At 46.0% G+C, this 17633-nt stretch overlaps 1 protein-coding gene across 2 annotated transcripts in view; it reads left to right on the top strand.

The window, feature by feature from the left end:
- cfap99 (cilia and flagella associated protein 99) overlaps window positions 1–17633 on the top strand; it is a 252550-nt gene that overhangs the window by 126727 nt on the left and 108190 nt on the right. For both annotated transcript variants that reach the window (XM_038805891.1, XM_038805892.1), the window contains one exon: window positions 5987–6067. In XM_038805891.1, coding sequence (XP_038661819.1) covers window positions 5987–6067 — 81 coding nt within the window. The remainder of the gene's footprint in view (window positions 1–5986; window positions 6068–17633) is intronic.

Raw genomic sequence — 17633 nt, 5'->3', positions numbered from 1 at the left:
GCCTTTGATCCCATTTTCCTTAAGTGCTATATCCAGCCGCCTCTTGAATATATTCAATGTTTTAGCATCAACTACTTCCCGTGGTAATAAATTCCACAGGCTCACCACTCTTTGTGTGAAGAAATGTCTCCTCATCTCTGTCCGAAATGGTTTACCCTGAATCCTCAGACTGTGACCCCTGGTTCTGGACACACCCACCATTGGGAACATCTTCCCTGCACCTACCCCGAATTAAACCCATGGGTTCGAATTTTATACGTCTCTATGAGTTCCCCCCTCATTCTTCTGAAGTCCAGCGAGAACAATCCCAACCTAGTCAATCTCTCCTCATATGACAGTCCCGCCATCCCTGGAATCAGTCTGGTAAACCTTCGCTGCGCTCCCTCGAGAGCAAGAACATCCTTCCTCAGAAAAGGAGACCAAAACTGCACACAGTATTCTAGGTGTGGCCTCACCAAGGCCCTGAATAATTGCAGCAACACATCCCTGCTTTCGTACTCGAAACCTCATGCAATGAAGGCCAACATACCATTAGCCTTCTTTACCGCCTGCTGCACCTGCATGCTTACCTTCAGCGACTGGTACACAAGGACACCCAGGTCCCACTGCACACTCCCCTCTCCCAATTTACAACCATTCAGGTAGGTAATCTGTCTCTGCTGGGCTCATCCGTCAGGTAGCGAGCGTTGGTCTTGAACTTAGCTGGCTGTTACTGCTACAATTGGGTTAGCACAAGCCGGATCCAAAAGAGACAGAACACATGGCTGTGTCCTCTTTTATCCCTCTGGGATTTTGCGCTCTTTGGGGAGGTCCTTAACCTTGGACCCAATAGTTCAACAGGGCTCTGATCACTCTCTTCGATTTCGGCCAATAAAGGGACGGGTGCCTTGGTAGCTGGGTGGGTCCTTAGCGGTCATTGCCAGTTGTGCTTTCTGAGGAAGGAGAGTGGCGCCGATCAGTCTGTGGCTGTACCGGTTGCTTGATTGGAATTCTATTGTCTTGGGAAAATAGGCCATTAAAATTCAAACGAGCGGGGGTTTCGATCAGGTCTGGTTACCTGTGTTTTAGATACACATAGACTGTGTATCTGTCTGAGTCCTGGGTTGACCATAATTCCCATGGCCCTTTGCAGGTGGCCATCTTGGATGGCTACACCATTGACTTGTCCACTCGCCCAACCTGTCCAGATCATGCTGTAGGATTTCTGCATCATCGTCACAGTTCACCCTCCCACCCAACTTGGGTATCATCTGCAAACTTTGTGATGTTACATTTTGTTCCTTCATCCAAATCATTAATATATATTGTGAATAGCTGGGGTCCCTTGTGGCACCCCACTAGTTACTGCCTCTCAATTTGAAAAGGACCCATTAATTCCTCTTGTTTCCTCTCTGCCAACCAGTTTTCGATCCACCTCATTACCCTTACCCCAATATCATGCGCTTTAATTTTGCACAATAATCTCTTCTGCGGGACTTTGTCAGACGCCTTCTGAAAGTCCAAATATACCACATCGACTGGCTCCCTTTTGTCTACTGAATTGGTTACATCTTCAAAGAATTCCAACAGATTTGTCAAGCATGATTTCCCCTTCATAAATCCATGCTGACTCTGATTGATCCTGCCACTGCTTTCTAAATGTTCCGCTGTACAGTCCTTGATAATGGATTCAAGCATTTTCCCCACTACCGATGTTAGGCTTACGGGTCTATAATTCCCTGCATTCTCTCTACCTCCCTTTTTGAATATCGGAGTGACATTAGCTACCCTCCAATCTACAGGGAATGTTCCAGAGTCTATAGAATCCCAGAAGATGACCACCAATGCATCCACTATTTCCAGAGCCACTTCCGTAAGCACTCTGGGATGCAGATTATCAAGCCCTGGGGATTTATCCGCCTTCAATTCCATCAATTTTCCCAGCACCATTTCTCTACTAATATTGATCTTCCTCAGTTTTTTCCTCTCACTAAACCTTTCATTCTCCAACATTTCTGGTATCTGATTTGTGTTCTCTTTTGTGAAGACAGAGCCAACGTGTGTATTCAGTTGCTCAGCCATTTCCTTGTCCCTTATTATGCATTCTCCTGTTTCTGTCTGTAGGGGGCCTACATTTGTCTTTGCCGATCTCTTTCTCTTCACACATCTATAGAAACTCTTAGTGTCAGTCTTTATGTTCCCTGCAAGCTTAATTTTGTACTGTATTTTCTCCTCCTTGATCAATCCCTTGGTCCTTCTTTGCTGAATTCTAAAATGCTCCCAATCCTCAGACCTTTATTTTTCTTGGCCAATCTGTATGATTTATCCTTGGATCAGATACTATTTATAATTTCCTTTGTAAGCCATGGATTAGCCCTCATACCCATTTTGCTTTTGTACCAGACAAGAATGAACAGTTGCTGCAGTTCCCCCATGTGTTCCTTGAATGTTTGCCATTGTTTATCGACAGTAATTCTCCCCAATCTTTCAAGGCCAACTCACGCCTCATATCTTCATAGTTTCCTTTATTAAGATTCAGCCCCCTGGTCTCCGAATAAACTACTTCACTTTCCAACAGAGCGGGTTCAATTCATGTTCTCAAACTTGCCCCTCTCCTGAGGTGTGGTGATCCTCAGTTTAAATCACCACCAGTCAGCTCTCCCCCTCAAAGGGGAAAACAGCCGACTGTAATCTGGGACGATGGTGACATTAATTAATATGCTGGAGAAAGTTATTGAGAAGAGAGTGCTGGATGTCCACTGAAAATTAGATGGCATCCACCGTGTCAATTTTCAAGAAGTATTTGAAATATTTGCTCTGCGGGATCCACATCCTCCACACTGCATTCAGCTGTTCAACTCCTCTGCAAATTCCACCCAAGTCTACTTGGTGAGGTGGGCTGGCCTCCTCCCACAATCCTCAGGAAAGACCTAACTCTGCGCCCTGACTGATTCCTACATGACCTCAAGTGCCACATCAGTGAATCATGCATCTGCTCTTTCCTATCTGGAATATATCTTGCGTCTCCCTTTGCCTCTGAAAACTTTCAGTCGAAAATCCACGATTCTGTGTTTGCTTCTGACATCCCTTTAAAAACTCAGCCCTCATTCGGGCTTCTTGCTCCTCCTCCCTCCTTCTGCATCTCATTGGATATCAGTCTGGAGGGATCGTTTCCCATTGGCTGGTCACCTCAAAATTCCCCTGGAACACCCACTACTCACGTGGCAGAGTTTCCGAGACCATATGGTCCCAACACTAAGTCAAAAACTGAGGGCTGGAATTTCACGGAATTGTTGAGACTCCACGGATCTCTAAAAATTGTGACTGGGACCCGATTCCGGGATTTCTGAGCTCATTCTCAGGTTTCTGATTTTCACCAGTGTCTTTTAAGGATCCCTGCTGGTTCATGCCGCAAGCCCACATCCTGAAATCCGACCTGGTCAGTTCCATTGTGGGGGTAGGCATGTCCTAGTCCACCACAATTTTCATAGATTAGGCCAGGTTTTCAAAGACTCATGGTTCATGGTACCTCAGAGATTTCATCATAGCCTTCATGAGGGAACCTTGCGAAAAGTGCATTCAAAAGCTCATCCTCTTGGCAAGAGGTGATTCCAACTCATCCAACCTGCCGTGGCTTTTCATATCCCCAATCTATGGGATTCCCCCACCCACTTGCCATGGCTTCTCATGCCCCCATGTCAGGCTCTGACATTCCCATGCCCATTCACCCACTATATACTGTGTGGAACCAATAAATGCTATAGTGAGAGTAGAATATGTCAGAAAAACTCTTTTTAGAAAAAAAGTTATTCATTGATAACTTTCCACTTCCTTTAAAAAAATACTTGCGGGCCAACAAAAGTGTCAATCATCCAGACCTTTTCAAGTATAAATAGCAGAAACTTCAAGCACATGAGTCTATTTACCTTGTATAAAAGAAATTGTCAGCATAGATCAGAGAGCCAAAGCTGTCAGATCAGGCAATGTTTTCTCTCGACGCTCAGGTGCTTCAATGGATTTATGGGCCCTCAGCCAAATCTTATTATGTATTCTTGGTTGTAACCCCAGTCATCCATTTGAAGACTAAAACACTTGAGTCCTAGGGAAAACCATTGCTTGGTTGACAGACCAGACAGATGAAAAGGAATTGGCCAGTTGGAAGCCAGAAAGATATCTGAAGTAGTTCTAATGTTGCTATCTTACTACAGTTTGTGTTGCATTAATTGAAATAATTGTGGTGCAATCGGTGTTTGGATCTCGGAGTTTGTGAAAAAGCATTCAAGACAAAGGAATCCGAAAAGGAGAGTTTGAAATCACGCTGGAGGCGGATCCTTGTTAACAGTGGAGAGGAAGCTTTGTTTGAAAGGGTAGTTGGAACACCTGAAGATGGAGTATTGATGAAAACAGCTGCTGGAAAACATTGTTTGAAAGAAGAGTTTAAAGCATGTCTTTTAAGAGTGGAGCTTGGAAACACTCATGTGACAATCATCGGGGGTGGGGGATTTGGGAAGTGATCCAAGGAAGATCGATTGAGAGGTGTTGGTCATTTGGCTTCAGAATGGGGTGTTATCCTTTAAATATGTGTACATTTGTGAAGGTAAGGGGAAATGAAAGAGTATTGTATTATATTCAAACTCAAAATTAAAAACATTTTCTTGATTTTAAAAAACGAGTTGGCAGTCCTGTGACTCTGTTTCCTCCACTTTTTCTAAAAAAAAGTTACGATCTTCTGAGCCAGGGTTCCATTCCGGGATCTCCCCATCCATTAATAACACCAAGTGGGATCACAACAATTATAACTGGGACAAAGTCCCACAGCACAGTGGCAGGTCTTTTAACAGCCCACCTTGGCACCCAGAAGCCCCTGTGGCTGCCTCTGAAGATTTTCCCAGCCTGACAGACCTGATTCCAGCAAATGACCGCCCCACCCCCACAATGTAAATCCCATCATTCCAGGCACCCCCCCCCCCCCCCCCCTCCCGGCCTCCCCCCGCCCCCCTCAATGAGGCGGGCAGCCGAGCCAGGATGTCTCCTGACTCTTGCTACCCCTTGAGATGAATTCAGCCCCTTCATAATCTTAGTTGTAGAGAAGATGTTCCCACTTTAGAAAGCACAACTGCCAAGGTCAATCACCGGTAAGGATCCGCCCAGCCACCAAGGCACCCGCCCCTTTATTGGCCGAAATCGAAGAGAGTGATCAGAGCCCTGTCGAACTATTGGGTCCAAGGTTAAGGACCGCCCCAAAGAGCGCAAGATCTCAGAGGGTTAAAAGAGGACACAGCCATGTGTTCTGTCTCTCTTGAATCCGGCCTGTGCCTATTCAATTGCAGCAGGAACAGCCAGCTAGGTTCAACACCAACGATCGCTACCTGATGGATGAGCCCAGCAGAGACAGAGCCACTTTCTTCAAACCAGCCAAGTGAAATCCAGATAAAGGCCTTATCCATTTGCACAGTGCCGGTCGCCCTGAAGTCAAGTAAAGGTTATTGTCGCTGATGGGTGTAGTAGATATTGTGTTTGCATGTTGAGATAACTCTTGTGTATGTAAATAAACCATCTTTTGAACTAACTAACTGGTTGTGTGGTCATTTGATCGATATAAGGGAAAGGCTTGTGGTTCACCGAGATAAATAAATAGAGCAACAGGCGGCCTCCGGGTGGTTGTCCTCTGGGTGTGGTGACACCTTGACACTGCCGATGCCACCTGGGCACTGTAGCATTGCCAGCCTGGCACACTGGCAGTCACCTGGGCACACTGGCAGTGTCACCTGAGTGCCAGCCTGGCATTGCCAGGGTGCCCAGGTGGCACTGCTAGCCAGGGTTGGTCCCGCTACAAACACTGGGAACAACCCCGCTAAACCTGCCCAAAACAGGACTCTTTTTTTTGTTCAATCATGCCCATTATGTAATGCATTTCAAATGGCACAATAGATGTGTTTTATAATTTCACTGATGTTTTTGGAAGATGTGCTGTTAGTCTCATTGTTTTTTCTCTTTTGTAATTCAGGTTCCCAGAAGTACCTATGAGCCTTCCAAAGAGCAGCAAATGCTGGAAATACTTAAAAAGAGAAATCGCCACAGGGCAGAGGTTTGGACACTTTTGTTTTCTTTCTCTTGCTGAATGCATGACTGATTGCTGGTGTGTGGTTCCATCGATACAATCCATGCTACACCATCTCACTATAGGTCAATCCAAATGGCAAGTGCAGGCAACGTATTGGTCATCAACCAACATCCTCACACTCTCATTCCCATCAATGGTTAGTGAAGAACAGCAATCAATGAGAATTTGCCCTCCTTACCTCATTGGCAATTATATCAATTGCAATAATGCTTACCAGAGTCTCAATGAGATCTGCTGACCAGGCATTGAACCCAATGTTCCTTGTTTCAATCATTCAAGGTATTCTTCAAATAGATTCACTGGGGTAAAGATTCAGCTGAGCGTGTTTTCAGTGCCAATTAATGGACTCCTGAATCTGGAGAGTTGAAGATCACTGTAAATGGATCTTCCAGCTTCATCAGCCAATTTGGGAAAAGCTGCCATGCTGGTCACATTTCCACAGGTATCTCATCCCATTGGCTACCAGTGACCCAGGGTGGGAAAACGATTGCAACACTTCTCATTGTTAATCATGGGGCCTTGAAAATCTTTAGACCCAAAGTCTGTTATGCTCAAAGGGAACTGATTTCTGGAAGTGATTCTTCAAAAGACATTTGGCTCCTAATTGAGATATTCAAGAGGGCTAACGTGTGATGTCTAAAAAATGAACACCGTGAACTTATAATTTCTCAGGTGATTTCCCCCACTAGATTGCAATGCTTTGTATTGGAAAAGGCATTTAAGACCAGAAGACATAGGAGCATAATTAGGCCACTCAGCCCATCGAGTCTGCTCTGCCATTCAATCATGGCTAATATTTTTCTCATCCCCATTCTTCTGCCTTCTCCCCATAACCCCTAATCCCCTTATTGATGAAAAACCTATCTAACTCTGTTTTAAAGACACTCAGTGATTTACCATTTACCAATTTCAACCAACAAAGCCATCAGGGGAGCCAAAGGATCGATACTTTAAAGATCCCATACATTAAATGGGGGAAACAGAAATACGGTGAGATACATTATGGTTCAGCAAATAAAGGATTGCTTTCACTTGATACACAAGGAAAGTATGTTACATGTCAGAAATTACTTAAATTTTTTTTGTAAATCTTTTTAAAGTAACACGGGGGTTTAATTGCCCAGATTTTGCAGTCAGCAGTTTTAAATTCATTCGTGAGATGTGGGCATCGCTGGCTGGGCCAGCATTTATTGCCCATCCCCAATTGCCCTTGAACTGAGTAGTTGGGAAGGCCATTTCAAAGGGCATTTATCATAGAATTTACACTGCAGAAGGAGGCCATTTGGCCCATCGACTCTGCACTGGCTCTTGGAGAGAGCACCCTACCCAAGCCCTCACCCTATCCCCATAACCCAGTAACCCTCCCAACACGAAGGGCAATTTTTGGACACTATTTTTTAAGAGGCACATTGCCTTTCATTGCACTTATAATTGCCCACAGAATTTGCATTGACTTTTGGCACCGATTTACCGTTACTGGAGGTCCATTTCCTTGCTCAGCTCATGACAGGGGATCATGGAGCAAGCAATTCATGTCTCTTCAACCAAGCAGAACAAAGAACAAAGAAAAGTACAGCACAGGAACAGGCCCTTCGGCCCTCCAAGCCTGTGCCGACCATGCTGCCCGTCTAAACTAAAATCTTCTACACTTCCTGGGTCCGTATCCCTCTATTCCCATCCTATTCATGTATTTGTCAAGATGCCCCTTAAATGTCACTATCGTTCCTGCTTCCACCACCTCCTCCGGCAGCGAGTTCCAGGCACCCACTACCCTCTGTGTAAAAAAACTTGCCTCATACATCTCCTCTAAACCTTGCCCCTCGCACCTTAAACCTATGCCCTCTAGTAATTGACCCCTCTACCCTGGGAAAAAGCCTCTGACTATCCACTCTATCTATGCCCCTCATAATTTTGTAGCCCTCTATCAGGTCGCCCCTCAACCTCCGTCGTTCTAGTGAGAACAGATCGAAGAAACCTTCCTGAGGAACACAGGACCAAATTTCCAAAGCCTGATGGGAGTGGAACTGGAAGTGAGTGGGCTCAGAAATTCTCAGGGGAAACAACGCAGATGCTAAGGCCGGACGATGACCATAACTGAGGTCACGGTCCATTCCAGCATGGTTCCCTCTTCACATTGGCAGTCTGGCAGCTGTGACCATTTTTATTTGTAAAGATTTTGCAAGTGTTGAAATTTGTGGCTGATTCACTCAGTACATCATAGCAGTGAGTGCTGGCTGCTTTAATGTTTTTATTACCACCAAATCTGGGCCATTTTTGACATCCTTCTGTCCTCTGATGGGTTAACACCATAGATAGAAACTTTGAACATGAAGAGTTCAATTGGAATTCATTGGGCGGGATTCTCCGTTGTCTGACTCTGCTATTGTAATCGGCGATCGGACAGAGAATCCATTTCGACGCCCAAATTGGGGCTGCGCAGTTTGACACCGGTCAGCCATGCTCCACCTCCTCAGTAGTGGCATAATCGCGTTGCGCATCATACGGCGCTGCAATGGCGTTGCTACGTCAATGGCAGGCCCTCCCACGTAGCTCCATCCCTGATGGGCCGAATGCCCGACCGCGCGGATGACATGTGGTCTCAGCGGCCGGGAACCCGGTGTTTCGTCTGCGAACTGTGTCCAGCGTCACCACATTCAGCTGTAATCTGTGCCGCTGGTCGGGGCGGGGAGGCTTACGCGAGGGCTGGGAGGACTGCTAGGGGTTGGCCAGGGGGTGGCCTGTGGAGTTGTGGATAGCGGGTCGGGTCTGTGCACGGATGGCGCCATGTTGTGCGGCGCGACCGTGGCTGGTTGTCGGCGTGCACATGTGCGGCCAGGAACCGGGCCATTCGCCACCCGTTTTCGGCGTGGGAACCAGGAGTTTTACCTGGTGCTGCTGTTATCCTCTCACCAGTCCCGGAATCGGTGAGGGATCGGCGTCGATTTTGGCGACGTAAAGCACCCGTGAATTCTCGGCACTTAGCCGCTGAAATGGAGAATCGAGATCTCTATCTTTTCCTGCAGGCCTCTGAATTACAAATCTGCAGCTCAGAACCTTATTAAAATTAAACTCAAGGTCACTGTTGCAATAGCCCGGAAGGGCGGGGGATCTCTATTAAACTTTGTATAAAAGGTCAGTCAGTAAGGCACTGACCAGAACAGGAACCCAGTAGGGTTCTACCAGCCAGTGTATATATCGTGTTGTAAATTAAACTAGGTTTCTTTATTTTACTCGGTGTGGATTCCCATGTCCTTATTAATACTGCAGTGCTGTGCTCCATGTCTGGTTGTTCCAAAGCATTGTATCGTGTGATATTGGCACTTGAATTAATTTGTCTGCCATTTTAATGCTAATATCGTGGCAAACAGTTTTTCAGCTCCTGTTCTAGACTAGTGACCCGGGTAATGTGAGGAAGAGTTAAGCTCATTCAAATATATCGCATGTTTCTGAAAAAATAAACCAATAGCTATAAATATATTTTAGCACAGATCATTCAGATAAAGACTGAGCATTAATACTGTCATATCCCCAGCAATTCCCTGTGAATCATCCTTACTTATTTCTAAATATCGCTAACTATTCCATCCACAGAGAGTGAAATTGGCTGCTTTAAGTGGGCATGATGGGAGGTAAGTGGTGCTGTATACATTTGGTTCGAATATTGATGTGTGAAAACAGCAATGGTATATAATGAGTAGTTAGACACACTTATCAGTCTGGGATACTGCCTTGCCATTACATAGAATTATATAGAAACTACAAAGTGGAAACAAGCTATTCAGTCTGAGCAATCTGTATTGGAGTTTATCCATCACATCTGATTTCAGGTGCCTGTCCTGTTTCCACATCCCCTTATCCACATTTGTCTTCAATCGCCTATCCTACCTGTTCCCCAATGTTACATGGTCTCAGTGTCAATCACTATCTTTGGTAGCAATTGACACTACTAAATAAGCCCTCACATGGGGCCGATGGGTGGGGATGATTATCTTCTGTGTGGTCCTTGCAGAGTACGAGCTCCCCCGCTAGGGGCGGGGTATCTCTATCAACCTCTGTATAAAAGGCGGCCAGTAAGGCACTGAGCAGAAGAGGAACCTGGTAGGGATCGACCGAGCAGTGTAAATATTGCGTGTAAATAAAACTCCATTTCTTTATTTTACTTGGTGTGGATTCCTCATGTCCTTATTAAACTGGCGACGAGAAGTGAACTGGCTTGCTGTAGACTCTGCAACCTAACCCGGCTGAGCCCCCTCCTTGATTTTCTGGGCCCAGATTTGGATTTACTTGATTTGCCATGCCTCCATGTTTGGGTGGTTAGTTGCATTTGACGCCGATGTTGAAGACTGGAACCAATACGCAGAAGGGATACATTACTTCTTCCGGGCCAACAACCTCACAGAGAATGGGCATCAGACAGTGATACTGTTGATGGCTTGCGGTGCGTGCACGTTCGGGGTGATCCGGAGTCTTACCTACCCGGCGACGCCAGATACGCAATCGTTTGACCAAGTCCTGGCACTTGTGGTGTAACACTTTAACTGACCCCATCAGTAATCGTTCAAAGATACCGGTTTAATACGGCGGAAAGGTCTCCCGGTGAGACCGTCACCGAGTTTGTATCACGGCTATGGAAGATAGCCAAGTTTTGTGAGTATGGAACTGCTTTATTCGATATGCTCCACTGGAGAGGGCGGAATGTGGCATCTAGGAGTTCTAAAGGATGGGGTTGAACGTTTAGGGTGTCACCCCTCACATGGTATCTCCAAGGCTCGGACCGAACGCTGTAGCAACTCTGGCGTCTGGGTGAAGAGCCAGCCAACGAGACATGCTCGGAGCAGGGGATCTCTAACAATTTCTGTATAAAAGGTCAGCCAATAAGGCACTGACCAGAACAGGAAACTAGTAGGGATCTACCGGGCAGTGTAAATATCGTATGTAAATAAAACTTTATTTTATTTGGTGTGGACGCCCCTTGCCCTTATTAAAGTGCATCCCACAACCCTCTGTGGCCAACAACAACTTGCATTTATGTAGCTCCTTTATTTTGTAAAAATATTTTTATTCAAGGCTTTCAACAAAAATATAATATACAAAATGTCAAAAGAACCAACCAACTTCTTGATGTACAAGAAGAACATCACATCAACCCAACAAACTCTCCAGCCCTCCTGACACCAACGCCCATCCACGTCCGCCTTCTCCATTTTAAACCCCCTAAACCCACTCCCCCCCCCCCCCCCCCCCCCCCCAAAACCTGCTGCCCCCCCCCCCCCCCCTTGCTGGCCCTTCAGTCCTCCTTGAAGAAATCAATTACTTTTTTCCACCTCTGGTTGAACCCTTCTACCGACTTCCCGTAGAACGAACTTGATCTTCTCCAGCCTCGGGAATTCTGCCAGGTTGCTCACCCACACTCCTGCCTTCAGCAGCTCCAAGCCCCGCCAATATCACAAAACGTAGCTCCTTTGTTGTGGTAAAACATCTATAATGTAAAAAATTCCTACTGATACCTTGAATCTCTTACATTGAATCTGATAGCCATGTCCTCATGCACTGGACCTCCCTCACTCACTATAATCAGTCAGTTTCTATCTGCCCAGTCCTATTCTTTCATAATTTAAAGCCCCCTCTAACAAATCACGTCTTACACTCTTGCATTCCAATAGTGACATCCTCCCAAAACCTCTGTCCTTGCAAACTACACACACTGTCATAGATCTGTCACAGCCACTGTGTTAACGTGTTGATGAAGCACATTAGATGTAATTTCACAAGTCTGTACTGCCAGCAGGAGCCTCACTCATTTATGTGGAAAGTCACAGGCAGCGTGTTTCTGATACGTTCTGCTGCTCGGCGAGTCTCCCTATCAGCAGCATAGAGGCAATGAATTGTCCCATTCTGCAATATCTGAAAAGTGTGGTATGATTGCCAGCTTAGTGCTCTTCCCTCGACAACTCTTAGCTCCCATCTTCCAAGTTCCCCTCCCAAGCAAATCTATCATAGCTTGTTTATTGTGAGTTGTTCATATCTGACTGGGGTTATGACATATTCCACATTGCCAGTTCTGATTATACACATGTTTAACTGTTAATCACAAGATCAGTAGCACAGTGCTCTGCCCATGGATATTTCCTCATATGACACATTTTCTCACTCATTAGACAATGATAACTTGTAGAAACGCAATTTTCACTTCTGTCTCTTTACTTACTGCAGTTTTACTTGTCAGTATAACAACTACTTTCTATATGTGCACCCTAAAACTACAGTTATATTTGTGTGTTATTCCCAACTGTCTCGCCTTTAACCATCGTCTGCCATGACACTTATGAAGCTGTTAACCGTCTCTCATCCCAGCTTTAATCCCCTTATCTTCAGCAAATCTTTCTCCCATTCTATTCATTTCTCCCTTGTATGGTGGGCAGCATGGTAGCACAGTGGTTAGCATAGTTACTTCCCAGCTCCAGGGTCCCAGGTTCGATTCCTGGCTTGGGTCACTGTCTGTGTGGAGTCTGTACATTCTCCCCGTGTCTGCGTGGGTTTCCTCCGGGTGCTCCGGTGTCCTCCCCACAGTCCAAAGATGTGCAGGTTAGATGGATTTGCCATGATAAATTGCCCTTAGTATCCAAAAAGGTTCGGTGGGGTTGCTGGGTTGCGGGGCTGGGATGGGGGCATGAGCTTGAATGGGGTGCTCTTTCCAGAGTCCGGTGCAGACTTGATGGGCCGAGTAGCCTCCTTCTGCACTGTAGATTTTATGGCTAAAATCCTAATTCTCTCTAGCCCAGGGGTTACAGATTTGAGCCTTAACTGGAGCACAACTGATTTGGCTGTCCGTTATCAGATTTCCCTGGGCCACACAAGGGCATTTATTAATTACTAAAATGTGAGAAAAATAATAAAACACAGCCATACGCATGGATTAGAAATGAGAAGTGACTCCAAAAATAACAGTTTAAAGAAAATATACGATTCAGTCTTTGACTTGTTCGTGAGTTGTAGGTAGCGAAACACCACGGTCATTCTGATCCGTGATTTCGGTAGCGGTGACTTCAGCAGATGAGCGATTCTGCAGGTTAGCTGAAAGGAATTGTCCTGGTTCCCTTTCAACTGTGGCGTTGCTGATTTGACTTGCTTCCAGCAATCAAACAGAGAGCGAGACTTTTTACCTGCCAGAGCATGGGTGCCTAAGATATTCATTAGCTCTGACCTCCACAGCACACACGCTGGCGCAGAGGAACTAGAACACCTGGATCAGCACACAGAGACCAGAGTTGTAGTTGATGCTTAAACCATTTTCTTGTGCATTCCTGCAAGGGGAAAAACACAAACAAGGTCTGAAATATAACTCACAGAATGTGATATGGTTCCTGCTGAGATAATAATCATCTTCAATTATCTCCACAGGAGATTACACTTCAATCTGTATTGCTTCTTCCTTTGAAATTTCTCCTTCTGAAAAAGGGTGTGACATTCCGCTGTCTCTCAGGACTGAGTATGATCCACACAGGAACCTTTTAGGAAGTCACTGAATTACATTCACAGAATTTATATTCTCAACCATCTTTGGAATGTTTGGCCTTTTTTCAAACATGTCTTATTTAAGAGTTCAATGTGTCCATCTGTAATTCGGGCTCTGATCCAGTGTTATGACACGACCAAACATGTCTTTGAACTAGTCTCCTGGCCCCTCAATTTTTACCTTCAACAATAACTGCACATTCTCAAGAGCAATTAGGGGCAGGCAATAAACGTTGGCATTGTCAGTGACACCTAGATCTCATGAAAAATTGCTTTATTTATCACAGAAATTGATACCGATTCAGTTGCCTCTGTCATACCTCCTTTTCTCACCCCCTGAGCTCCCTACCCTCCCCTCACTACTCTAGCTCTGAATGTATGCCTTTTTTGAGCTTCTCCTATCTCCCCTCGTGTACCTTCATTCATTCGAACCACCTCCTGATCCTTTGACCCAACTCCCACTATTCTCCTCCCTTTCAAAACAACTGTCATCACTCCCTTTCTCAAAAGAATCCATGCTCGATTCCCCTCTGCTTGCCACAGAAATGCTCTTTCTTTCTCCTTCCTGCCTTTCATTTCCACAGTCCTGGGCTCCCAATTGTTTTCCATCTTTCTCACAACTTTGCGTTTGAATTTGTCCAATTAGGTTTCCACCCTGCCACAGCACTGAACTGGCTCTAATCAAAGTCATACGTGTGACTCTGACCATATTGCTTGCTTCCGTCTACAGAAAATCTTGTGACCATGGAAAGCACTGCACAGACATTTGTTAGGTACTCGCTTTCTGACGTGACACTGTGTCATTCTCCCCAGATTCTGCTTCGGTAATTCTGTTGTTTAAGTTGCTTAACCGATGGTTGACAAGTGTTAAGGAATCATGATGGAGCTTCATTATCTCTGACCACAATCTCTTCAATAATTTTAACAGAATTAACAGTTTCTCAGCAGTTGCATGCTGCAGAGGCACAAGCTCTGGTTGGTTAAATCCAGGTCCTGCCTCAATTTCATTTTCACCCTTTAATCACAGAAGGAAATACAGGCTCAAATGACTCGATTGCAGTCATTTTGATAAAGGTGTTTACTTGTAATAAATTATTATTCTCATCTGATTTGTAGTAAATTCAAATTCTGCAGAAAACCCCATCTTCACCACCCTCAAACCTAAATATCAGTTGACATTTACTCGCTGGTTTTTATAGGCTCCTTCTCCCTGTAGGGCTGATGCTCACTTTAATCTATAGCCATTCAAGCTGCGTCCCAAACCTCCTGGACCATTAATAGATTACAGCGCTTCTTGTAATAGAACAGAAGGGATGCTAATGTTCCTGTTACACTCTGTATGAGCTCCTGAACCTGTGAACAAGGTGAGGGTAGGTCTTGTGAGAGTGCAGCAGAGGGCTGTTTATGACCGTGCTGCAGGCTGTGCTGGTTATCATTTAGATGTCGAGCTGGGAATCATTTTTTCTGCATTGCTGAGTAACACTTGATGGATTTCCATTAACATTGTTTGACCTCCTCCCACTCCCAACTTCACATACTCCATCAAACCTTAAATTGTACTGCCAAGGGACCACTGTTTGGAGCAAATGGACATTAGCTGAAGCATCAAACCCAAGCAGTTTTCTTTACTGTTTTCTCACTCAGCAAACTCGATGGGCCAAAAGACTTCCTTCCTTGCTGTCCTGGTCTGTGATTCCATGATTTGTTTCCCAGTTTTGTTCTCAATTCTCCTTCTCCTTCTGGCATTAATTCCTTGCAAGTGTTGATTTTGTTGATTTTTATCATACTCCCCCACTCCCCACAACTGCTTCATTCAAGTGGTTATATTTTATAGCTGAGTTTACACAGCCCTCTATGCAACTGTTTTATGAGGGTGTGGTTTTAATTCTTTCCACCCAGCGGAACCCAAGGTGGGTGGTTAAAATCCCTCTGAATTATTTATTGCTTGAAAGCCTGTGCTGTATTACCTCACCTCTTGACAAATGGGGTAGACAGGCCCCAGGGGGTTAAAGGGGAGTAGAGGGAGGGGAGAATGGGGTGGGGTAGAATGTTAGTCGCACATGGTGACAGCAGGAACAAGGGCATCGAAAACTGCCATCCTGGATGGCCCCCATACAAAGTGAACATCAGGCGCCTGCTGAAGGTGATCACCTCTCTAGACGCAGAAAAGGCCTTCGACAGGGTCGAATGGAAGTATCTCACGGAGGTACTGGAACAGTTTGAATTTGGACCAGGGTTTACCTTGTGGGTGAAACCACTGTACAGCGCTCCCATGGTGAGCTTATGGACAAACACCATCGGCTCTAGATACGTCCGGTTGCACAAGGCAGGGATGCCGTTGTCCCCGCTTCTGTTTGCCCTGGCAATTGATCCATTGGTGATTGCGCTCAGAGTGGCAAAGAGGTGGAGAGATATCCAAAGGGGAGACCGAGAGCATAGAGTCTCACTCTATGTGGATGACCTGCTCTTCTACATCTCAAACTCCCTGGCCAGCTTGGAAGGAATAATGGAATTCCTGAAGGAGTTTAGAACCTTCTCAGATTGCAAACTTATCCTGAGTAAGAACAAAATCTTCCCTTTAAACCGCAACGGGGAGGAGCAGAGCTGTGGAGACTGCCGTGCAAACTGGCCCAGACCAAATTCCGATACCTGGGGATCCAAATAGCTCATGACTGGACACAGATCTACAAATGGAACCTGACGATTCTGATTGAGGAAGTCTTAGAACATAGAATGTACAGTGCAGAGTGAGACCATTTGACCCATCAAGTCTGCACCGGCCCTTGGAAAGAGCACCCTACTTAAGCCCCACACCACCCTATACCCGCAACCCCAACTAACATTTTTAGACACGAAGGGCAATTTAGCTTGACAATCCACCTAACCTGCACATCTTTGGACTGTGGGAGGAAACCGGAGCACCCGGAGGAAACCCACGCAGACACGGGGAGAACATGCAGACTCCGCACAGACAGTGACCCAAGCCAGGAATCGAACCTGGGATCCTGGCGCTGTGAAGCAACCGTGCTAACCACTATGCTACGGTGCTGCCCTAACAAGTCAAAAGGGACCTGCAGAGGTGGGACTCACTCCCGCTCCCCCTGGCAGGGAGAGTGCAGACGAACGCGCTGCCCGGGTTCCTCTTCCTGTTAAGATCCTGTTTACAGTATAAGAATTGGCAAGTCATGTTGCAGCTGTAGAGAACCTTAGTTAGGCCACACTTGGAGTACAGTGTTCAATTCTGGTCACCACACCAGCAGAAGGATGTGGAGGCTTTAGAGAGGGTGCAGAAGAGATTTACCAGGATGTTGCCTGATATGGAGGGCATTAGCTATGAGGAGCGGTTGAATAAACTCGGTTTGTTCTCACTGGAACGACAGAGGTTGAGGGGTGACATGATAGAAGTCTACAAAATTGAGAGGCATAGACAGAGTGGATAGTCAGAGGCTTTTTCCAAGGGTAGAGGGGTCAATTACTAGGGGGCATAGGCTTAAGGTGTGAGGGGCAAGGTTTAGAGGAGATGTACGAGACAAGTTTTTTACACGGAGGGTAGTGGGTGCCTGGAACTCGCTGCCGGTGGAGGTGGTGGAAGCAGAGACGATAGTCATATTTAAGGGGCATCTTGACAAATACATGAATAGGATGGGAATAGAGGGATACGGACCCAGGAAGTGTGGAAGATTTTAGTTTAGACGGGCAGCATGGTCGGCACAGGCTTGGAGGGCCGAAGGGCCTGTTCCTATGCTGTACTTTTCTTTGTTCTTTTTTCTATCCCTCCCGATCTTCATCCCAAGGCCCTTTTCAATAAACTAATCATGGTATTTATTTGGCCAGGTGGAGGTGGGGGTGGTGGTGGGTGGGGGAAGAGCCCGAGGATCAGGAAGACGGACATACAAAGAAGGAGAAACATGGGAGGCCTGGCCCTCCCCAACCTCCAGCTCTACCACTGGGCGGCCACTGCAGAAAGGGGATGGGGGTGGGTCAAGGAACCAAGAGCAGAATGGAGGAGAGTTCC

The sequence above is a fragment of the Scyliorhinus canicula genome, chromosome 8 (assembly GCF_902713615.1).
Source record: "Scyliorhinus canicula chromosome 8, sScyCan1.1, whole genome shotgun sequence".
Lineage (NCBI taxonomy): Eukaryota > Metazoa > Chordata > Chondrichthyes > Carcharhiniformes > Scyliorhinidae > Scyliorhinus > Scyliorhinus canicula.
Note: the sequence above shows the minus strand (reverse complement) of the source record. Positions and strands in the feature narration are given on the sequence as shown.